This window comes from Delphinapterus leucas, chromosome 1 (assembly GCF_059928025.1).
Source record: "Delphinapterus leucas isolate spDelLeu-1000000601 "Yukka" chromosome 1, BTC_Dleu_Yukka2, whole genome shotgun sequence".
Taxonomy (NCBI): domain Eukaryota; kingdom Metazoa; phylum Chordata; class Mammalia; order Artiodactyla; family Monodontidae; genus Delphinapterus; species Delphinapterus leucas.
The window spans coordinates 110,661,246-110,685,527 of NC_143129.1; the positions used below are offsets into that span (position 1 = coordinate 110,661,246).

The 24,282-nt window shown below is 34.5% G+C and overlaps 1 protein-coding gene across 8 annotated transcripts in view; it reads left to right on the forward strand.

The window, feature by feature from the left end:
• Nucleotides 1-23,870, forward strand: part of ZNF644 (zinc finger protein 644) — a 114,111-nt gene extending 90,241 nt beyond the window's left edge. For 7 of the 8 annotated variants that reach the window (XM_022553403.2, XM_089919845.1, XM_022553402.2 and 4 more), the window contains 5 exons: nt 823-3,863; nt 4,043-4,648; nt 6,550-6,672; nt 21,468-21,570; nt 22,322-23,870. In XM_022553403.2, coding sequence (XP_022409111.2) covers nt 823-3,863; nt 4,043-4,648; nt 6,550-6,672; nt 21,468-21,570; nt 22,322-22,514 — 4,066 coding nt within the window. In that variant the 3' untranslated portion in view covers nt 22,515-23,870. The remainder of the gene's footprint in view (nt 1-822; nt 3,864-4,042; nt 4,649-6,549; nt 6,673-21,467; nt 21,571-22,321) is intronic. The other variant, XM_089919850.1, reaches the window with a different exon arrangement.
• Nucleotides 23,871-24,282: the final 412 nt, after the last annotated feature.

Here is a 24,282-nt window from a genome sequence, read left to right on the forward strand (position 1 = left end):
ATGTTTCAGAGTAGAGTAAAAATTTTTAGGTTATTGCAGTAGACTGTCAGATCATAAATAGGATAACTGCCTGTAGGGAATGCCTAGAATTTGGGGTTCAAGATTATGAAAGTTTAAAGAAACATGGAACTTCATTAATTTTAACTTTACTAATTTAGAATGAAGGATATTTTATATAAGCAATGAATGAAACCCAGTGAATGAGACATTTCTTAAATTAGCCGAATTTTAGGAGAATGTGAAACACTGAGAGCAAAGCAGTCTTATTTTAAATAAAAAATGCTGTTTCATACGTTAGCCACTGATGTTGATAGCACATTGTACATTCAAGTAAGCTTCTCTACTGACTGGTATTTTGTTACCTTCCTCTGGGAATGGACTTTTAAGTGACAAAACTTTTACTTTTCTGCAATATTTAACAATTTACATTATTCTCTAGTGTAGAATGTCCCTTAATAAATCTACTTAAGTGAGATCATTTTCTTATTAGCAATCTGTATATGAGATTTTAGATTTTTTTCAGTCTGTAGCATATTCATTTATATTGTGTGTGTCTGTGTGTGTTTGTTTATGTTACTTTGCCCTACATTTTGTATATATGCAGTTTTGGGTTGTTACTTAGCACAAAGGAAAGATTAACCGCTGCAGCCCTTTAAAAATCTTTCAGTTTTTTTAAAGTGTTTCTTCATCCTTGAAAAATTACTGGGATCTTAGTATAAAAAGTAGAATTAAGCTACTAAAAATGTGTACTTTTAACTCTCCATACGTTCTAATAATATTCTTTCTTTCATGCAAATCTAAATTTTTTTTTCCATTTTCTAGACTAAATGTGTTAAATGGGCTTGCCAACAATATGGATGACTTGAAGATAAACACCGATATTACTGGTGCTAAAGAAGAACTCCTAGATGACAACAGTTTTATATCAGACAAAGAGAGTGGAGTTCATAAACCAAAAGATTGTCAAACATCATTTCAGAAAAACAATACATTCACTCTGCCTGAAGAACTGTCAAAGGACAAATCTGAAAAAGCCTTAAGTGGAGGCCAGTCTACTCTATTTATACATGCTGGTGCTCCTACTGTTTCTAGTGAAAACTTTATCTTGCCTAAAGGAGCTGCTGTTAATGGACCAGTTTCACACTCCTCCTTAACTAAGACTTCCAATATGAATAAAGGCAGTGTTTCATTAACCACTGGACAGCCTGTGGATCAGCCAACGACAGAATCTTGTTCAACTTTGAAGGTGGCAGCTGATCTTCAGCTCTCTACACCACAGAAAGCAAGTCAACACCAAGTTTTATTTTTGTTATCAGATGTAGCACATGCTAAGAATCCAACCCATTCCATTAAAAAACTACCTACCTCTGCTTCAATTGGTTGTGACATTCAGAATTCAGTAGGGAGTAATATAAAGTCAGATAGCACTTTAATAAATCAAGTAGAGGTGGGTGAGGATAATGAAGATTTATTGGTAAAAGATGATTGTGTCAGTACATTAACAGGAATTTCCTCAGGTACAGATGAATTTAGGTCAGAAAATGATACAAACTGGGACCCCCAAAAAGAGTTCATTCAGTTTCTTATGACGAATGAAGACACAGTGGATAAAGCTCCAGTTCACTCTAAAGTAGGTCTAGAAAAAAAGAGAAAGCGAAAAATGGATGTAAGCAAGATAACTCGTTATACTGAGGGTTGCTTTAATGATTCTAACTGTGTACCCAATAAATCAAAAATGCTAGAAGTAGACTTTATGGAACAGAATGAAGAACTGCAAGCAGTAGACTCACAGAAATATACATTATCAAAAGTGAAACCTGAATCAACCGATGAAGACTTGGAATCTGTGGATACTTTTCAACATCTAATTTATAATCCAGATAAGTGCGGAGAAGACAGTTCACCTGTTCATACTGGCACTTTTCTTTCAAATACCTTAAAAAAGAAATGTGAAGAAAGTGATTCCGAGTCACCTGCTACTTTCAGCACCGAAGAGCCATCATTTTACCCCTGTACAAAGTGCAATGTGAATTTTAGGGAGAAAAAGCATCTCCACAGGCATATGATGTATCATTTAGATGGGAATAGTCACTTTCGACATCTTAACGTCCCAAGGCCATATGCTTGTAGAGAATGTGGACGGACATTTCGAGATCGGAACTCGCTACTAAAGCATATGATTATTCACCAAGAAAGAAGACAGAAATTGATGGAGGAAATTCGTGAATTGAAAGAACTTCAGGATGAAGGAAGAAGTGCACGATTACAATGCCCTCAGTGTGTGTTTGGTACCAATTGCCCTAAAACATTTGTGCAACATGCTAAAACCCATGAAAAAGATAAAAGGTACTACTGCTGTGAAGAGTGTAACTTTATGGCAGTGACAGAAAATGAATTGGAATGCCATCGAGGAATTGCCCATGGAGCAGTGGTAAAATGCCCTATTGTCAGTTCTGATGTAGCCCAGAGAAAAACGCAAAAAAAGACTTTCATGAAGGACCCCGTTATAGGATCATCAAAAAAATCAGCTACCTATATATGTAAGATGTGTCCTTTTACTACTTCAGCCAGGAGTATTTTAAAAAAACACATGGAGTACTTGCATTCATCATCATGCATTGATTCATTTGGCAGTCCTCTTGGACTTGATAAAAGAAAAAGCGACATAATCGAAGAACCTGTAGATACTGATAGTCCTAAACCATTAACTAAACAACAGTCAACAACATTTCCAAAGAACTCTGCTTTAAAACAAGATGTAAAGCGAACGTTTGGATCATCCTCACAATCAAGTAATTTTTCAAAATTCCATAAGCGGCCACACAGAATACAAAAAGCTCGGAAAAGCATTGCCCAGTCAGGTGTAAATGTGTGCAATCAAAACAATTCTCCTCACAAGACTGTTATGATTAAAAGCAGCATTGACCAAAAACCTAAGTATTTCCATCAGGCAGCAAAAGAAAAATCTAATGCCAAGGCAAATAGCAACTATTTATATAGACATAAATATGAAAACTACAGGATGATCAAAAAATCAGGTGAATCATATCCTCTGCATTTCAAAAAAGAGGAAGCTAGTTCGTTAAATTCTTTACATCTGTTTTCATCATCAAGTAATTCTCACAACAATAGTTTTATTTCAGACCCTCATAACTCTGATACCAAAAGGCCAGAAAGCTTCAGAGACCACAGGCGTGTAGCTGTAAAGAGAGTAGTTAAGGAATCTAAGAAGCAAAGTTCTGTTGGAGGAGAAGACTTGGATAGCTATCCAGATTTCTTGCATAAAATGACCGTTGTTGTTCTGCAAAAACTTAATTCTGCTGAAAAGAAAGATAGCTATGAAACAGAAGATGAAAGTTCCTGGGACAATGTTGAGCTAGGTGACTACACTACACAGACTATAGAAGATGAAACCTATAATGATATTAATCAAGAACATGTAAACCTATTCCCTCTATTTAAAAGCAAGGTGGAAGGTCAAGAGCCTGGAGAAAATGCTACACTTAGTTATGATCAAAACGATGGCTTTTATTTTGAATATTATGAAGATGCTGGAACTAATAACTTTTTGCATGAGATACATGATCCTCAGCATTTAGAAAATGCAGAAACTTCATTGTCAAAGCATAGTTCTGTTTTTCACTGGACTGATTTGTCTCTTGAGAAGAAATCGTGTCCTTACTGCCCAGCAACATTTGAAACAGGCGTTGGGTTGTCAAATCATGTCCGGGGACATCTTCACAGAGCAGGATTAAGCTATGAAGCCCGTCATGTTGTATCACCAGAACAAATAGCCACAAGTGACAAAATGCAACATTTCAAAAGAGCTGGCACAGGAACACCTGTTAAGCGAGTTAGAAAAGGTAAGTTTTCTTGCATATAATTTGGGCTAATATGTCCATATTCGAATTCAAAGGATTTGAAGGTTTTGCTCAAATTTGGCCTTTATTAGAAACACATAATTTCATATTTCAGAGTTAATTTGTTTTAAGGTGGTCAATTTATTAAAAATTCTGATATTACTCTTAAATTTTTCTTTTAGCGATAGAGAAGTCTGAAACCACTTCTGAACACACTTGTCAGCTCTGTGGTGGTTGGTTTGATACTAAAATTGGATTATCAAATCACGTTAGAGGCCACCTGAAAAGACTTGGAAAGACCAAGTGGGATGCTCACAAATCTCCAATCTGTGTTCTGAATGAGATGATGCAAAATGAAGAAAAATATGAAAAAATCTTAAAGGCATTGAACAGTCGTCGTATTATTCCTAGACCATTTGTAGCTCAAAAACTTGCATCAAGTGATGACTTTCTATCTCAAAATGTTATACCTCTTGAAGCATACCGTAATGGCCTAAAGACTGAAGCTTTATCAGTGTCTGCATCAGAGGAAGAAGGGCTGAGTTTCTTAAATGAATATGATGAAACAAAGCCAGAACTGCCTAGTGGAAAAAAGAATCAGTCTCTTACACTGATAGAACTGCTTAAAAATAAAAGGATGGGAGAAGAAAAGAATTCTTCTATTTCTCCTCAAAAGATCCATAATCAAACTGCAAGAAAGAGATTTGTTCAGAAATGTGTTCTTCCACTAAATGAAGATAGTCCATTGATGTATCAACCACAAAAAATGGACTTCACTATGCACTCAGGTAAGAGGACATTTATGACTATCTTACATAATTTAAACACAGTTAATGTTTACCTTAGTGGAATATGTGTCAAAAATACTTTTTCAGAATCCTTTTATTTAAGCTGCTTTTTTGCAGAGCAGAGGTTGGTTATACTGTTATTTCTGTATAAATCATCAGTTGATGTTCATCAGCACTGAATTCTCTGTGCCTCATCTCTGGTCACAATGCAAGGTGAGAACAAAAGCAAAAACAAAAAGCTGATCTGTAAAAATAAAATTTGTCACGGACGGGGGATGGTTCTTTGGATGGGAGGTTGATGTTGTTTAGAAGCATAGTGTTACTAAAAAGCCTGTCATATTTTTGCCAGTGCTCCAAAGTGATACTATTTTCAAGATTTTAGTTGTCGGTTTTCCTACTGCTTGGGTAAAACGAAACAGACTCTTTAAACTGAATGGATTGGTGTCTGTTGTGTGTTGTGATTAACCCAAAGAAACTTCTCCCTCTCCAATTCCTCATTGTATTGTGGGATAGTTTGGTTTTGGAGGACTGTTGTGAGTAGAAAACATTTGTTTGGGGTTTTAGATTTTACTATAGTGTTCTAGTAGAACAAAACAGATGGTTTAGCTTAGTGGTTATGCACTCATAGTTTTTCCTTTTCAAAGGAATATTTTGTATGTATTGGCAAGTGATGTGGCAGATAAAAAGTTGCCATACTTTATTTGGTATTGCTAAGTCTGGTTTATACTTTTAGACTAGAGAAAGGTTGTGTCTGTATAGGTTTCTTTTGGAGGTTAAGAATGTTGAAGATAAATTTAGATGATCTCATAATTTTAGCAGTGGGTTGAATGTATCTAAGGTAAAAATAACTGGTCAATGGATTAATAATGAATAAAATTACTGTAATGCTGGTTTGTTTACTTTGGGCAGACACTGGGATATTCCAAATATTTGTAATGCAGTGTTGATTTGAGGAAAGACTGCCTTGTATTTTAAGTGGTCTGAAAAACAATTTATCTTGTATGGGCTTCTGGTTAATAGGGCTCTTTCTTTTGTACGAAGAGAGTCTTTCAAAGATAACTTTTCAGCATTTTTCAGAGAGACAGGAAGATGTGTCAGCTGTGTTGGCCAGGATATAGTACACTTCAGAGAGGGAAAGCATATTTGTGGCTATAACAGTAATGTTGAAGAAACCAATTGAAACATGTTGGGGGCGTGAGGGTTGTCTGAGAAGTTAGGAGTTTCTTATTGTTTCAGCATGTTTACTGTGATGACTAAGATGTTAGCTTGTTGATCATTTATTTAGCACAAAGATTTTAGCAAAATACTTCAGATCATTAACTTTCATTATTGATTGTGCATTCAGAGTAATGAACATAAAATGCCCTGAATAAAATGTTGTGTCTAACAGCTGTTCAGTGGTGTGTTTTACCACCTTTTCTCCCAGCCTTCATCAGAAAGGCTTTTTTTAGTATTGAGCCTTTTAAGGTTTTGTGGGTAAAACACTTTAATTACCACTTTGTCAACTAGACTTTTTAGTTTTTTTTTTTTATTGGTAATGTTGTAAACTTTGAAACTTCTCAACAGAACTGTGCTATTCAAATCATAGGATTGTATTTTAGGTTTAGGAAATGATCTGCGTAACACAGAAATCTGCAAGAAAGTGATAATAGGTATTAACTCCAGAGGAGCTCAGGGGTTCAAGACACTCCTCCTTCTACCTTTCCAAAGAGCATGGGTTGGCTCTAAATACTAACTACAGACTAATAATAGGTAACTTAATTTCCCCTCCTTATCTTAAGCTAATTCAATGAACGTTTTTTAAAACCATCTTTATTGTGGTACTTTTTTTCACGCTTTTACCTAAGAAAATTTCACTTTTTGAAGTGAGAACTGGATTATAGTTTTCTTTTGAATGATAGGTATGCCTGTGAAGCTTAGAACATGTGTGCATTGCAATACGACGTTTACAAGTGCTGTTAGCCTGTCCAACCACTTACGCGCTTATGCACGAAAGAAGAGTGCTGGACTTTTGACTGGTACAGGTATGTTTGAACAGATAACACAGCAAGTCTGTTTGATACAATACACTTTTTTTTTCTCACCAGACTGGTGCTAGTTCAGATGATATTTATAGCTTTCTTTTGTAAGCAGCAGTTGAGTCTGAATAAACATTAAATTTCAGCAACTTGTAAACTGTTGGATATAATTTTAAGCAAGTTATTCTTTTTCATTTAGCTCTTATGGCTTGATTTGAGGAAAAAGGTAACCTAATAGAGGTGTGGAACTTTTGAGTCTACATTATTCTTATTGATTTTTATATTATACCATTTTTGATTTTTAAATTTATTTTTGTTAGTAGATTCTAGTAAGACACCTCTCTTTGGTAAAAAAGATTGTAGTTCTAGCTTCGGGAAATGCTTTGTTAGGCAAAGAAATTATAGTGCAATTTCAAATATGTAACTAAATTAGAAAACTAAGCAAACTAATGAGTCTTCATTAGTCTATAGATCAACTTTTTGAAGGGGCAGGCCTTAATAATGGCCCATGTTGACAACTGAATAGATTTTTCTTTTAATGCCCCTAAGCAATATTTAGGATTAATAAATATAGCTGTGCACATAAATGTTAGCATGCACATTTCTGTGTTATTTTTGGTTGGTTAGCCCAACCTTGCAGATACCTCTTCATACTGCTAGCTTGTGAAAATTTTATTAGCTTACTCATATGTAACACTGCTTCTTAAACCCTACAGAACGCCTTGCTCTTTTCGTTTGTAGCCTTTCAAGCTACCCTGCTTTAGCAAATCCCATGTCTCACATCTTAAAATATTCTCTCTTTTCTAAATAGATCTACATAAAATTCTTTTGCCTAAAATTCTCCTTCCAGTCTTTTTATTTCTCTTGCTCTTTTAGATCACTTCCTTCTGCTTTCTTCTAGTTGTTGTTTACCCAGCTTTTTTGTTCTTCCTCATGTCTTCCTATGGCTTACATCCAATATGTTCTTGCCACCAAAGAAACACTTGTATTCACACTAGTGTCTTTCTTTCTTCTGCTTCTTTGCTGTATCCTTTGACTTTATATATCAGTAACCAGGGATGACTGCTGACCATTTATATTAAAAGGAGGGGAATAGAGTGAGTTTTACTTTACTGGATTAGTCCTCCTACTGTGACATTTCAGTTACTCCTGCCTTCATCAGTCTTGGAAGGTAATTGCAGACATTAGAGGCAGGGAGGCAGTGAAAATAAGACTGTAGAAGCCGGAAATCATCATTATTGTTACCATAACCACTAACTTGTATTGAACACTTGTATGCGTCAGGCACTATGCTGTGCAGCTGATATGCATAACACTTAATCTTCACGACCACCGTTTCAGTTGTAAGTACTATAATTCTTTGCATTTTATAGGAAACTAGAGCTTTAGAGAACTTAAGCAAGTTGTCCAAACTTATGCAGTTAATAGTAGCAAACTTGAAATTCAAATCAGGGCTGTCTTACCCCTAGATCTTTGTTTTTAGTCACTATTACCTACCACATACAGGATGAAAGCAATTGAAAATCCTAAGATGAAGTCGGGTTCAAGGTGAGGATCATTGTGGTGCAGAGTCTAATTTCAAAGAGCAAGGAGGGGAGAGTTCTCTGGTGGCCTGGTGGTTAGGATTCCAGGCTTTCACTCCTGTGGCCCAGGTTCAATCCCTGGTCGGGGAACTGAGATCCCGCAAGCTGTATGGCACGGCCAAAAAAAATAAGAAAGAAAGGAAAAAAAAAGGAAGGGCAGGGACCCAAGAAATGGTTAGGGCTGTATTAGATTTCAGAGGACTTTAGAAAATGTTCCATTCTGACCATTTGGGCACATTACATAAATATTCAATAAGGTAGATCTCTCCAGTCCAGTTTTTGTAGTCCATTAAAAAAAATGCCTTTATCTCATATGAAAATCCTTCAAAACATAGTATTAATTGCTTATAACTACAGATAATGACCCTCCATTGACCAGGGGTGCATTCTCATGAACTCTTTATCATCTAAAAAGTTTCATTAGTTGGGGAAAAAGTAATATAAGATGAATGGGGATACATTTTTATGGGCATCAGAAAAGGAGATGCTATGTTTAAAATGTTATTAAATACTAACAAAATATCAGAAGTGTTAGGAAATATGAAATGTGTGTTAGGCAGTCCTAGGGCAAAAAGAAGGGAAATGAAAAGCTGAAGAAAGTCTAGGGTGGTATTTTCCACAGCCCCTACTCACTTTTAAGAAACATAAAAATCACATGCTCTCTTGGAAATTCTGAAACTTTTCCCCTTGTTTTCAAAATCTTCTTGACCAGTAGAGCTACATAAAGGATAGTTTTGCTGGTTATTCATGGCAGTAAGAAGTTTTTATGGACTTTATTGTTTTCCAAGTGTAGAATTCTTTTTTTTTTTTTTTTTTTCTGTATGCGGGCCTCTCACTGTTGTGGCCTCTCCCGTTGCGGAGCACAGGCTCTGGACACGCAGGCTCAGCGGCCATGGCTCACGGGCCCAGCCGCTCCGCGGCATGTGGGATCTTCCCGGACCGGGGCACGAACCCGCGTCCCCTGCATCGGCAGGTGGACTCCCAACCACTGCGCCGCCAGAGAAGCCCCCAAGTGTAGAATTCTGTATTATGTTTATAAACTCCAGATGCCTGTTCTCTTCTTCCATATCAGTTTCACTGGTATAAAGCAATGGCCCCAACCTGTTAGCCAGGAGGTTTCCACTGGGTTATTATAAGGGATTCATCAATTCATATGAGTAAAAGGCATTAGTTTTCAAGAATATGTAGATACTGTTTTGATGAGTAAAATACAAAATCATTTTTTAAAAAACTTACCTTAATCTAAGTATATCACAAAACTGAGACAATATAAAGGGAAAATAAGTAGAACTAAAGCCTCTGTGCTCCTGGTTCAAGCAGACTCGATTCATGTGAATTGTTAATTATGTGGCCTACTTCGGAAGAAAAAGCTTAGATATCCCTGGATGAAATGGTAAAGGCCTGCTTGGTTACCTGTGATTCAATAAACTCCCAAGCCTTCTTAGAAACCACCAGCTCCTGGCCTCGTCTCTGGGAACTGGTGGCTTTTTGAGAAAGAGAAATATTCCAGCCAGCCTGAACAGAAGGAAAAGGATGTCCCTCTGTTTCTCTAATATTTATTTACTGATAACTCTAATACTTCTAATGTGATGGTTCTCAATCTTTGGGGGGGGGCGGTTATTGACCCTTTTGAGATTTTGAAAGCTATGGGCCCCATCCCAGAAACATGCACTTATCATCCACAGATAAAAAGTTTTTATTATATGTAGGCGTTACATATCCCTTTAAGTTTATCATCCATGGGGCCTTCCTCTGGTGGAAAACTAAGAAAGAGGAGATGCCAAATAAAAATGAAGTGTAAAGAACACAAAACTGGGTTCTGGAGCCCTAAGAAATCTTTCTCTTTTTTTAAGAATTAGAAGATGCTTAAAATGCCAGAACTGTGTAACATCAAACTAATTTATATGGTCACAGATATAAATCCTAACTTAACTAAAAGGAAATAATGAAGAAAGTAGGAAAGTTTTGGAATTAAAGACATGGAAGAGGTAGCCATACTTGGAGCAGAGTTCAGTTGTCAAGAAAGAATAAACTTCACGTATTTAAATTTTGCCCAACGCTGACCTAGTTTATTTATCATCCTTTAGGGAGGTTCAAATGAATTGTTTAATAATTTCCATGTGCCTTCAGTTGTGGATAATCATTTATGAAGCTGTTTTACTGAGGTTTTTTCTTTAGTGGATTTTTATCTAAAGAGACTAGTTCCAAAGGGTTTACTTTATATCCTACATTGCAAATTCAAGACATACTTCTTATTCAAGAATTTATTCTAGTTAATATAGACTGCACTATTGGAAGACTTCTTTTTCAGGTTTTGTTCTCTTTAGATTGTTTTACATGACCACACAGATTTCTTTTTCCTGGTTGATTCTTTATACAGTCTAATAAGAACATTATTAATTTTCATTAAAAATTAGAAATTTCATACAATTTATATTAAATGCTTTTAGACTTTTTATTTTAACTGCTGGCTTTTTTGTGTTTAATAATATTTTAATTAAATGATATATTTTTCATACTGGCAGTATTAAGAACACAGTATATTTACTAAGTTATTAATAGAGTGATGGAGTCTAGTGCCTCTTTCACTCTCACGAGTGTCCTGGATTGCACAATAAATTATAGGGTCACCCTGGTTATTAAAATTTTTTAATATTTAAAATTATTCAAGGCAAAGTGTATTCTATCAACTTAATCTGCAATCAGGAACAACAAAAAATATTTTGCGGTCAGAGTAGCAGTGAATTTTTTTTTTTTTTTTTTTTTTTTTTTTTTTTAGCAGTGAATTTTTAACAGGTAAAGAAAGGGAAGTAATTGAAGTCCAAGTAGAGAGAATGCTGTGAAAGTAACTATATCAGTAAGTTGAATGCATGTTTGCACAGTGCTTTTCTGTGGTAACATAGCAATCTGTCGTCTCCTAAAAAGAAAAAAAAATAACAGTGGTATTCAACGTTTTTACTGGAATTCCATTTTACATCTTGACCTTGTATACAAACTCACATTCATACATATACACACTCACTTGTTCACTCATTCACTCACCTGAATTGAGCATGATGCACTCTGACATTTTCTATTTTATTATTTTTAATTAAAAATAATAGTGGTCATGACCCAGTAAATTGATTTACTACCCACTAAGAAGTCACTACCCACAGATTGAAAACACTCCCCTTAAGTGTCTCTTTTAGAAACTGATACTGACTAGAATCAACAACAGTAATAGTTTAGAAATCATAACACTCCTGTGGCAGCAAGTGAATTTTCTTTACACATTGTATTCAGATGTTTAACTATAGATCATATTTTTCAATCAACTGCTCACCTTTGGTATTTAAAGTAAATTGGAAATTTCTAGCTACTTAAAATTAATGTAGGAAATATATTTTTACATATGCAAATATGTGGGGGGGGGCTTCATTTAATTATCTTCAGAATACTTCCATGATAATATTTTGGAAGTAAAACATGATGGTTGCTGTTCTACAGCAACAGACTCGTCATTATAATTAAAGAATGACTTTTCCAGTGAGAAAAAAATAACTCAAAGAAATTGATACTAGATCCTTTTCAGTCGGTAACACTAATGCAATATACCTACATTCTTTTTTAGTGAAGTCATTGTTTTATTTTTCATACCATCCACTTTTAAGCAGAATAGTAGATTATGTGTTACTTAATGGGATCTTTTGCCTGTTTTCAGCTTTAATGGTATAATTGGCCATAGAGGCCTGCAACAACAAGTGCTAATGAACATATAACACAGTGCCAGGTGCTGAGTGGGTATATAAAAGGCACTAGAAAAATAATTCTTTTATTGTAGAAAGTGCTGTAAGAATTCATTCTGCTGTGAGGGAAAGAAAAAAATAGTATTGTAAAAGCTTTTCAAGGTGTATTACTTGTCCTTTCATGAGTGTCTTCTGTGGTATCTTTTAAAATATTATAATATTGCATCTTCAAGAAACCACATCCTTTTATAGTGATTCATTCAACCTGAAAGAGTATAAGAAAATTTCAATCTTATTATGATTAAACTCTAAAGGAGCAAACCAGCTTCTAATTAAACCAAATACCTGGATAATTCCTCCAGAGTAGGCTGTATGAGGGATACACAATGACCCTGTATTAAAGAACTTAGGAAAGCATTATTGGCAATACACACAAAACTATCAAAGTTAGAGAACTATGCAAGATACTATACACATTAATAGTATATTGACTGTATGTGCTCTAGGAGTTCAAGTTGTTTGTTTAGTCTAGGCCTCCTTTCGAGGGGAGCTGGGAATTGAGTTGAGTTTGTTTTTTCCTGCTGTTTTTTTACTGTTTGTCGCCTTGTTAAGTAGAGCCTCAAAAAGAAAGAAAAAGGAAGAAAAGATAGCTCATGCTGATATGTTTCGTACAATGTTTAAAGTGGGAGGGAAAAATAAAAACAGTAGTCAAATAAAATTTCCATTCATTCAACAAAAGTTTTAGTTGTTTATTGTTGTACCAGGACTGTGCTAGCTCTGAGGCTATAAAGACCCTGCACTCCAGCTGCATAAACTTAATGATGGTGATCTGTTAGGACAAGGACAAATGTACTGTTGCAGAAAGCTTTGTAAGGTTTCAGCTAAACCCTGAACGTGAAGGTTGAGTAGTTTTAAACAGAAGAGAGGAAGTAGGACATTCCAGGTAGAGAGAACAACATAGCGTGGGATAAAGGGATGGAATTTGGAGTTCAAAAGGTGTTGGGAGAATCAGTTGTAGGTGTTTGGGAAGATGATAACACCAGAAAGGTGGGGTTGATGCTTTGAGTCCTTGCTAAAAAATTTAAGAAGTCATCGAAGAATTTTTTAAAATAAGGAAATGACGTGTTCAGATTTGTATTTGAAAAAGCTATTTCTCATAACACTGAAAGATGGGTTTCTGTAGTTTCTTGGCTATAACTTATTCTGTGGTACTATTCTTCTTTTTTTTTTTTTTTTTTTTTACTGATGTGGTACTATTCTTCATTAAGAGTGTATGTCTGTATGTATTTGTCTGCCCAGTAATGTGTGATTTATTCAGGATTAGCAAGGTAGTGAATGGTTCAAGTTGAGTAAATTGATGGAAGACTAGTGTCAAAGTTGATTTCATCCTAACCATTTTTATGGTAGTGTTTCTAAAACGTTATTCTTGTTTTTGCCTTGCGAAACAGTAGACTGAATATAATTTAATTATTTGAGTATTTAGAGTCACGCTTACGGATGCTAATTGTTGTATTATGCCAGCAAAAATCGGGCTATTTGCCCACAATACTGAAAAGCGATTGGCTGATTCATTCACTAATTCAACAAGCATTTTTTTCAGCTTCTTGGTGGTTTATGTATTATGCTAAGTATTACAGAGATAAATTGGAACTTACAATATGGTAGAAGCGCATATATGCATAACTAATACAAAACAAATTTTAAGTGCCAAATTATAAGTGTGCATGAAATACTGTGGAAGTTAGGATGAAGAGGAAGGTATTTTCAGCTAGACCAGGGTCCAGCAAGGTTTTTGGAAGTAGAATCTGATTTGGACCTTGAAAGATAGTTAATTGAAATGGAAATGGGGGTCAAGGGTGGGGAAGGAGCATGCCTGGGAAGGAGCAACTTGGGACTGTGTGGAAAGTTTATTGAAAACACTAGGAAGTAGGAGATAAGGGAATAGAGTTGGACAGGTAAAGGACATAGAATGCTAGAATGCTAACCCATGATGCTGGAATTAATTTTGTAGGGAGGGGCCAGTAAAGGTTTTTTTTTTTTAAGAATTTGTGTGAAGCTTTTAAAACTGTTTTTTAAATAAAAGTTAAAGGAGTTGGTGGGGAAGTGGAGAAATGTAGATGAGGTCATTTTAGGAGTCCTGAACCAGGATAGTGGCAATAGGAATGTAAAGGAGGGATAGAAATGTCTGGATAATATTATGGAAGTTAAGTAAGCAGAACTTGGCAGATTAGTTAGAGGTACAAGAATAAGAGGAAAGAGATGGAGATGGATCAAAGTTTTAAACCTTGTTATTGGGAAGATGGTTATACCAATAGAGTTAATGAGCCTGCTACCAGGGTGTTTGGTAAGAGAACGGTGGGCTTCATTACTTCTCTGGCTGTCATTTATCTAGCAACACAACATCATCTAGGTATGTACTGTTAACAAAGCAAACAATCACACTTACTCAATTAGTAAGTTTGTTTTTGGGAGAATGGAGCCTAAGAGTTTTGTACTATTGTAGCATAAAATATTTACATTTTATTATGCCTGCTTTTGCTGGTCATCGGTTATACAACTTAGGAATTCTATTTGATAATCTTTTTTGACCAATATTTTGTTTTTCATAAAAGTGTTAACTAGTCCCCTAGCGTTCCTATTGGTTCTGTTACTTACCAATTTTCAAGTTTTGTTTTGTTTTTTTAACAATTGACTTAATCTGGATATTTATGTTTGAATTTTTTTAACTTGTCTAATATCTTTACATCCTTAGTTGTAGTGTTGTGTTTGTTATGATTTATGTTCTGACATGAATCTCTTGAATGCTGTTTATAATCTGGATTAAAATTTAGTAGATTTTACAATAAAAAAGTATGTTCTGGCCAGACCTAAACTGTAGGCAGATCTACTTCAAGTGACTTTATGGAAATAATAAAATAATACACAGATTTTCTCTTTTGGAGGTTAGGGCAAGAGGATGGCTTGCTGGAGACTGGTGGTCCCTCACTTAAGTAAGAAGTGGAAAAGTAGGATTTACTGTTTTTTTGTTGTGTCTGGAGTTTGAGGAATAAGGTTAATTCTTGCTGTCCAGTGTTTAAAGTATATATTAAATTGTGGCCTTAGCTGGAAGTTAGCTAAACCAGAAATTACCTAGTCAACACTGTGTTTGTTAATAGTTCAGATTTTGGCTGGAATGTAAAAAAATACTTCAGAATTATAAAAAGCCAAATCAGATCTATTGGGATTATAGATTTGTAATGTTTAGATTTACTCAGGATTATTATGAACTCTATCTAATTTAAGTTGAACATGATTATATTAAAGATAAGTTAACAAATTTTTAGGTAAGGTCATTTCCTTACTTAACTAATTTTGAACAGGAACAATCATTTAGTTACTTCTACTAAATATGAAGTGGTAATTTGGAAATACACTTTTAGAGGGCAGGGAGTGTGATTATATTCAGGTGATTCTAAACAAATGTGATTTAGAACAGATTTGCCATTGTGTATTTTAATGTTTATTCCAATTTTAGATATGTCTTTGTCTTAGAAAAGTGGTTGATATTCAATGCCTATTGGGTTTAGTAAAACAGCATGCAAATCCAACCTACCTTAGGGAGAAATTTTAAGGTTTTTTTTCTTACCTGTTACCACAGGTACCTGTTAACTCTTAATTGAACAATAAACAGCTTATACCTGGGGGATTGTTAGTTTTTAGCTTTTTGCAACCTGAAAAAAACTAGTCTGCCTCCAATTTCTGTTTATAAAGATGTGTGATAAAGTTTCATATTTATGTTTAGCTTTTCCCTTCACATTGATAATGCTCAAAGTATCATTTTACTAATCATTCCCTCTACTTTGAAATAGCAGAGGCTTCTAGACATTGAATGTATCGATATGTACTTTTTCTTGTCCCAAGTAGGTAACTTTCTTTGAACCAAGCATATAAAGCTGTTGCTACCCTTAATACAACCTCCTACTTTGTAGGGCAAACTCAAGCTACCTGACTCCTCTAGACTAGTATTAAGCCATCAACTTAATATTTACAGCAAAGGAAATCTGCTTTTCAAATATTTTTCACTTCATTCTCTTCCAGGTAGAATGTTAAATCATGCTATACCTAATTAACTTTGCCATAATTGCCCTGTGATTCTAGGTTAGTTACTGTTTTTAGTTATTGAGAATGGAAACTCCAAAAATAATGAAAGTAACTTAGGGTACTAAAAAAAAATCCAATTTTAGAGTGAAAATATCAAGGGAAAATGATGATGAAAATATGCTTCTGAGGTTGCTAATTGTGTATCTGTATGTTTAATTCTGATTGGAAGGGGAACATTGCTTTCATAACAATAAACTACTTAAACTGCTTTATGTGTCCATCTTGGGAAAAATGACTGGTTTCATTATGGCAGTGTAGGTAGGAATGAAGAGCTGGTGTTGGGAGTAGGGACGTCCTTTCCATTTTTAATGGGCTATATAGAGAGTGGGATTTAACAATTTTTCTCTTAATAGGTTTTTTTTTTTTATGGGCCAAGAGATTAAGAGGTAGAACTGAGGGCAGCCTTTCTCATTTAGGGTAGTTGTTACTCAGGACCCAGAACTGGCTACATAATTTGCAGGATCCAGTGCAAAATGAAAATACAGTGCCTCATGTTCAAAAATTATTAGGAATATCAAGACTGCAGCAGCAGAGCATTAGACCAAGTATGGGACACTATAAGACCGCACAGATTGAACACTCACGAAGTCTGTCTTGCAGGTGCTTTTTGCAAAGAGGAAAGTATACACTGAAGAACAAAGAATTTAGCTTCCCAACAAATGACTTTCCCAAACCCACATCCCTACTTTATACAGGCTAACACGTTTCTCCTCACCCCCTTAGTTGGGGCTGAGGGAAAGAAAATGCTGTTGGCACGGTCTTTTATATGCTTTTGGCTTATGAACCTTGAAGGATAATGGCAGCAACTAGAATTGAGTTTGTTTATCCATCTCATACTTCTGCACCCCTTGGGCCATATGCATCCTCTTCCTACCTCGCCACTGGGACCACCGTCTCCATCACCAGCTTGTTAATAATGGTGGTAGGAATGTTGGGCTTATCTGTTTATGTCATTTTTATCGCTACTGCTTTCCTGAATGAGCTCATAGCTACAATTGCATGCCCACCTTATACAGGCCAACTAGATGGAGAAGAAATTTTCTTCCCTCTAGTAGGGCTATAGCATGCCTCTTATTTTGGATGTGTATAATCTGGCCATTATACTAAGTTTGACTTTACCCTAAATATGCCAACAACCAGTTAGGAACAAAACAGAAGAAATAGGGCTTTTGATTAAACGGGCAGGGAAGGGTGATTCCAAATAACAGTATTTTGGTGGTGAATGTTAATTTAGTTATGATGTTAGTTCTTTACCATAGAGGCTTCAGATGTTTTTAAGAAATAAATCTCCATTCTTTGAGGTCATTTGTGTAGTGAATTAAAAAGAAAATGAAATTCATTGAAGCAGTTATTGTATATAATGGGCAGAAAGGTGGAAGTGGCAAAAGGACTTATGTTAGAGCCCAAAGTAAATTACTTTTCTTCTATGTATAAAACTAATGTCTCAGAAAGCAGATTTGAATTTGTATCTGTCGTATTATTTATTGATTTGCTTTTTGCTGATCCAGTTGAGTTCTTCAGGCACAATTGTTGTTTTGTTGTTGTATTTTGTAGCATAGCAGTATGATGTTCTTTTTGAGGGCTCATAAGTCTGCTGTATTTCTGTCTCATTCCTATTTGATCAAAACAGCTGTTTTACTGAAAGGTATATTCTGAAAAAATTTTTATATGACCCTACAGCTCAGCTCAATTCATTCTTCTTACAAGTAAAATATTACTACCAGTAGCAATGTAGATCTTTTATAAATCAGATAACTTCAAAGGTTTTTTTTTTATAGTCTTCCGGTTAAAACTGATCACTTTAAACATTTCCTGCCACCCTAAATAGGAAGATCTGAGTAACTGGGTTTATTCATTTCTAAAGAAGTATTTATACTCAAGAAAAAGAAAATTAAGAATTTCTAAAACTAATCTAGTATTTTTTGTAAATTTCAAGTATAGAAACAATGTTAGATTTAAAATACTTTGGAACAGAAAAACGGTATGTGTGTGTTTTGATTTTTGACAGTACCAAGTAAGTGCAAATAAAATTCTATTGTAAAGAAAGGCTTTGTATAAAGTTATCTATTTGACAGATTATTCATATAAACAACTTCAATAAACCTTAGGCTATTTGTCAGAAATATTGATGAGCCGCATTATACTAAAACTGACTGTGTTAGTGATGTTGTTTTTAATGTTCTAACAATTCCTGGTACAGTCCAGAATAAAACTGCTTTTCCCTCTAGAGACAATAAAATCTGTTAAATGAGAACATTTGTATAATAGACATGTTTGTACATCATCTTTTTCATTTAGTGGAACATTTTGGAATATTCTTTTTTTTTAATACAGATTTTTCTAAAATTTTGGGCAGTATTGTAGGGGTGATGGTTGGATGTTGATATTAGAAAAAATTATTCCTGTCAAATGTATTCATATTTTACTTCCTAAAATAAATGACATTTCAAGGGGTAAGAAATTTTAAAGTGATGATGGAGATATTAAGATATGGAGATACTTATGTGTAATTACCAGAGTCCCCTGGTTTTTAATATCTTAACTTTATGGACAAGTTTCCAAGGATTCCCAGTTCATGTGATTCCCTAAACTTATGTGGAACTCAGGATACTGGAGATTCTCAATCATATTCTGACAGAGTTGTCCTACTTTCCAAAGTCATAATACCTTCAAATACTAATTACTACAAAAACTATGGTATTCTCACTTAAAATTTAGATCTGATCATTCATAAAAACAGCCATAAACTTCAGAGTTTCTAGAGTTCATATAGCATCAAAAGTCAGAAAAAAAAATGTTTTCCCTCTATTAAAGTCAAAAACATTTCTATACCCGAGTAAACATTTCCAGTTCCTTTTTTTTTTTTTTTTTTCTGCTGTACGCTGGCCTCTCACTGCTGTGGCCTCTCCCGCTGCAGAGCACAGGCTCCGGACACGCCGGCTCAGCGGCCATGGCTCACGGGCCCAGCCGCTCCGCGGCATGTGGGATCTTCCCGGACCGGGGCACGAACCCGTGTTCCCTGCATCGGCAGGCGGACTCTCAACCACTGCGCCACCAGGGAAGCCCTCCAGTTCCATTTTTTAAAGTATCACAGCATCTAAATGTAACTTAAATGCTTTGTAACTGATAAAACATTCTTTTGCGTACTTCCCCATCACCCTCTGTCCTTCTCCCTCAATTTGCTTTACACACCTAACATTAGCATTCTGTGAACAAATATTTAACGGATTGTTAAAATGTATTTTATTTGTATCCTACAGTAATTTATTTACATTTTAAAAGGAAATTTGAATACAGTGTGGCAATTTTGACAACCAGCAAGCTCATCAAAGTAAGATTCTATCTGTAATCTCATGATCTACCAAATGCTTGCTCTGTTCCACGTAACAGTGACAGGGATTGTGTGTAGTTTACCTTATAGATAGGGAAAGAGTAGCTGACATCTAGTAGCACTTAGCCCTTTGAGTTCCTTAAACTCTTTACTTCTAGTGTATGGATTTCTTTAAAATTCACCTAAATTCAAATTGCTCACCAAAGCAACTAGGAAAAAGAAAGTGCTGACTACAGAGTATGTGTTACCTCATTCTTCTTACTGGTTATGAAGGAACCTAGTTTCTACATAGAAGCTAGACTGGCCAGTGAAGAATTTAAGTGTGACTGCTAGCAACATTCATTTAAACAAATGATACAGAAGTGTTCTACAGGAACTATAGTGTATATTACATAGTGGTAGAACAGATTTCTGTTCATATGCTGTCTAAATGTCAAAGGTTAAATTGCTGGGTTTTTCTTTATTTTTCACTCCAGAAGTATTTGTTGAGTTCCTACTATGTGCCAGACTCTTGAATGAGCTAACTAATGAGAACCTTTTAAGATTTTTCTGTTCCAGATTTTGGTTGTTTAACTTTGAAGTAGCCATTCTTTAATACTTAACTTGACTTCCTATATAGTTCTTTACTTATTAGATTCTTCTTCTGAGGATAAACAGAGAAAGACTGTAAGACCTAGATTTTACTTTTAAAGAGGCAGGTGACAGGAAGCGAAAAACAGTGGCTTGAATGAGATTTAGGCTTCTCATGGTTTTTAATTTTCTGTATGACATTTCTGTTAGCATTGCCACTTGACTACTGTAAGAAACTATGTTTATTGGTTTTATAATAGTAGCATCTATTCTTTTGGAACCCAGACTTCGAACAGTTCATTTCACGCAATCATTGAATAGCTAGTTCCTATTCTCTCTTACCTAGAATTTTTCCAGGGGATTTCATGTGACAGGTTAACAGAAGAAAAGCCATTTGGACAACTCTTCTGTTACATTTGTTTCCCTCCCCCTTGGATCCCTAGAGATAAATTCTTACCATCTCTTCCTGCTAATTGACCAGCAGCACCCTGGAATACTATCATCCCTTTGTCTAAAGGAATGGCGTAGTTTTATTCAAAGAATAAAATGTTATGTCCTGTCTATTCCTACCTATAAAAAATACCTTTTTTCTTTATTAAATTAGGTTTTTTTTGTAATAAATGATTGAAGGAAAAGTCAAGTAACAGAAAAATTTCAAGAACAGTTAGCACTAGAATTTTGGTCCACTTTAATGTAAAAATCTTGTTTTCCCCTTTTTAATCACAATTTTAAAATAAGCTATAGGAGAAAATATAAAAGGAAAAAAACTAACAAATAGCAGTTAACTTCTGGTCCATTTATGAACTTATGTGAGGTAATCTGGATCTGTATTTGTTTTCTAGGAAAATAAAACATGTGCTTGTTTATGCAATACAGATTGAGTTTAAAAATGAAAGTTGAGCATTGTTTGCCCTTTCAGATGTAGGGCTAGCATATAATTTTAAGAGCTATTTATTATTATAAAATTCAAAGTGAATTGGTATATAAAATTGATTTTTCATTGAACTTTTTACTATTTTCAAAGCATGTGAGATCTGATTAATGGAGAAGTAATCAAATGCAAACTCAATGATCTCACATAAAAGGTTATAGTTTTCCTGGAAATAAGATTTAACCAGATGTTAATGTATATATATGATCATAAGAGAAAAGATTACATTGCTGTAATAATTGACCAATTTAGTCATTTCAAGTTATTTTAGTTACATTTTCTCAGTTCTAGTTTGATATGGTAAAGCATTATTTGAAAAAGGAGTGCAGGAGGAGTGTATGCTGATAATATTACTGCTGTTAGAGAACCAGCTGCAACTTAGTGCATGCTTTAGGGAATACAAATGAGTACAGACTTTTTCTAACTTGATTTAGATGGTCTGACCTCCCTAGAAGTATAGTATGTATATATACTTGGAATATATGAGAAATGTTAAGTCTTTTTCTTCCCTTTTTTAGCTTTAGATTGTAAGCAAAAGAAATCAAGGTCAAGATCCGGAAGCAAGAAGAAAATGCTAACATTACCTCATGGTGCTGACGAGGTTTACATTCTCCGATGCAGGTACATGCCTATATTGCCAAATCGGCTCAGTTTCTTCAGATTTTGCTTTGAGACATATTAGCTATTTTATTCGGGATTTTTAGTTTGTGGCAGAAGGTGCATTCTCAAAAATCAAGTTACAAATGAACTTTTGGAGACAGACTTAAAATCTTATATGGCTCATAATATGCTATACTTCAACAACTAATGAATCAAGGTTTTTACATTAGCTAGGATACTGTGATTTGTAAAAGTGTCTTTTGTTTTTGTTGTGTTTTATTTGTGTGCTTTGTTTGGTTTAATTTGATATTTTTTTAGTTGTCTTGAGTTCCTGCTTATTGGGAATATATTTTCTCTCCACTCATACTTCTAAGTGTAGCTATACAAACTCATTCACACCTTCCGTACTCATCTTCATGCAGTTTAAGAAATTCTGAATTGAATTTCAAAAGTGGTCTTTTGAAAAGAATAGTGCATTTTGGGATTAAGAGTTGTTTTAAATATATTAAGATGTGTAGATGTTAAGACCTTTTAATTAATTTTGACCTAATAGTAATGTTCCCATCTCTACAAATATTAGTGGAGTTATTATGAATTGGCAGTTTTGATATTGTATTAAAGCATTTTGACTTTATAGGTGTTTAGAAACTATTGTCAAGTACTATCTCCAGTACAGAGTAAAGGTTGCTCCTGTGTTTATGGATTTTATGGGAATTGGTTTTAAATAAAGGGAATTGGTCATGTTAAGAGAACTTATCAACTTCTTCTCTAGGTTTTGTGGCCTAGTCTTTCGTGGACCATTGTCTGTTCAGGAAGACTGGATTAAGCACTTACAACGACACATTGTAAACGCTAATCTTCCACGGACTGGAGCTGGCATGGTGGAAGTCACGTCACTACTCAAAAAGCCTGCCTCCATTACAGAAACTTCATTTTCTCTACTAATGGCAGAAGCAGCTTCATAGAACAAGAAAACCTTTTAAATAGCAAATTTGAATTGGATGTAAATTTGAAATTCTTTGTCTTTTTTTTAAAGCCACATTAAATTATCCGTTTATAAATACTAAAGCAGGAAAATGGGGAAAAGTGAATGACAGTGACATCAGAGCAAAGTGAGTGCTTCAAACAGTAAGTAGTCTCTATATTTTGTATAGGATGGGAGATGTGTTTCTGAGGTTTACTACGTTTTGTCAGTTAACTGTGTTCACTCAATGATAGATCAGTACACGTAAGCAGTCACTAATAAACTGTTGCACATGGATACTTAAAGACAGACTTATTGGAAAATTATGTTTTCTGCAGTGTTACCAGAATCAAGGTTCTGTTTATTCCCCACAAGACTTGCATTGAAAATTAAGATATTATATTTTGTTTGTATATATTTAGTGTTTTGTATAATACCAGGAACCGCTAACTAAATTTACTCAACTTAGGGCATTAAATATCATGTACTTCATAGTTTGAGACTGTTCACTCAAATAGGGCAGAGTACTATTCTATCTAGATGTGTAAGTGTTTTTTTAAAATCACATGGAACGGTTTTTTTTATACTAAAAAGTGGAGGGAGATTTGTTTAAACAAGTATTTCTAAAAGAAATATGTACATAGTCCTGGAAATTATTCATGGTAAGGAAATATTCTTTACTCCAGTTGCATTTCTCAGACAATAAAGTGGTGCATCCATGCTACCTCCTACTTTGTCAACAAAGATGCTATTTACCCTTTACATTTTTGTATCATAATAGATTTAAAAAATCTAATGTTCTTTATTGCAAGACATCCTTTTGTTAACAGATTTGTTTCTTTTTAATGTTTTACCTAAAATTTGACATGCTTACAGGACAGGTTTGCCTCTTACTTTATTTAACATTGTAGAAATGTAATTAATAAACAATGCTCACTACACAGTTTAGAATAGGCTTTCTCATTTATATTCTCCTCCAAATTTGATCAGTTAGCAAAACTTAATACACCAATTGAAATATTTCTACATATGATGAGAATGTTTACAATTTAAATTTTAGAACTTGTTTTGGATGTGACTATATGTACGAAAATCGTGTAACACTATGCTCATGCTAAGAACCGACATAATGGAATTACTGAAATAAATGTGCTGTGAGGAATGGAAAATATGGTGCAGATGTCTTGGTCATGATAAATTGTGATTCTCCTTTTAAACTCTTCCCAAAAGCAAATTAATTATTTTAATCTGAAATTAAATTCCTTTACAAATGACAGTTTTTGTATGCAAGCACCATTTCATTTTATTTCATGTAGTATGGCTAATACTATAGTTGAAACAAGGATATGCATTGATACTTTTCTTCGTATGTAAATAAAGTTAAGAGCAGTTAAAATAAGGAGTATTTTGGTAGAGTATATACATACCTCACTGCCAGTGAAATTGCTTTCCTATGGTATATCTCCTTACCAGAAAAATCTCTAAATAAAAAAAGACTTAAAGAAAATTATAATGTCTATAGTGTGAAACATTTCTTATTTTTATCACTGGTGGAAATGGTCCACTTGAAGTTGTGTTTCATTTGATTTATGTTGTTTATACTTAGCAGGTTACTTTATTCACATACTTTATATGTAAAATTAGGAAATTGAACAAAATGGATCATTCCCAACCAATGGTCTCCTGATCCCTGGGTTACTAGATAAGGGGAAAAGTACTTGTAAGTTATTCTCATTTTTCCAAAGGCCTCATAGAAACTGTTTGCTTCT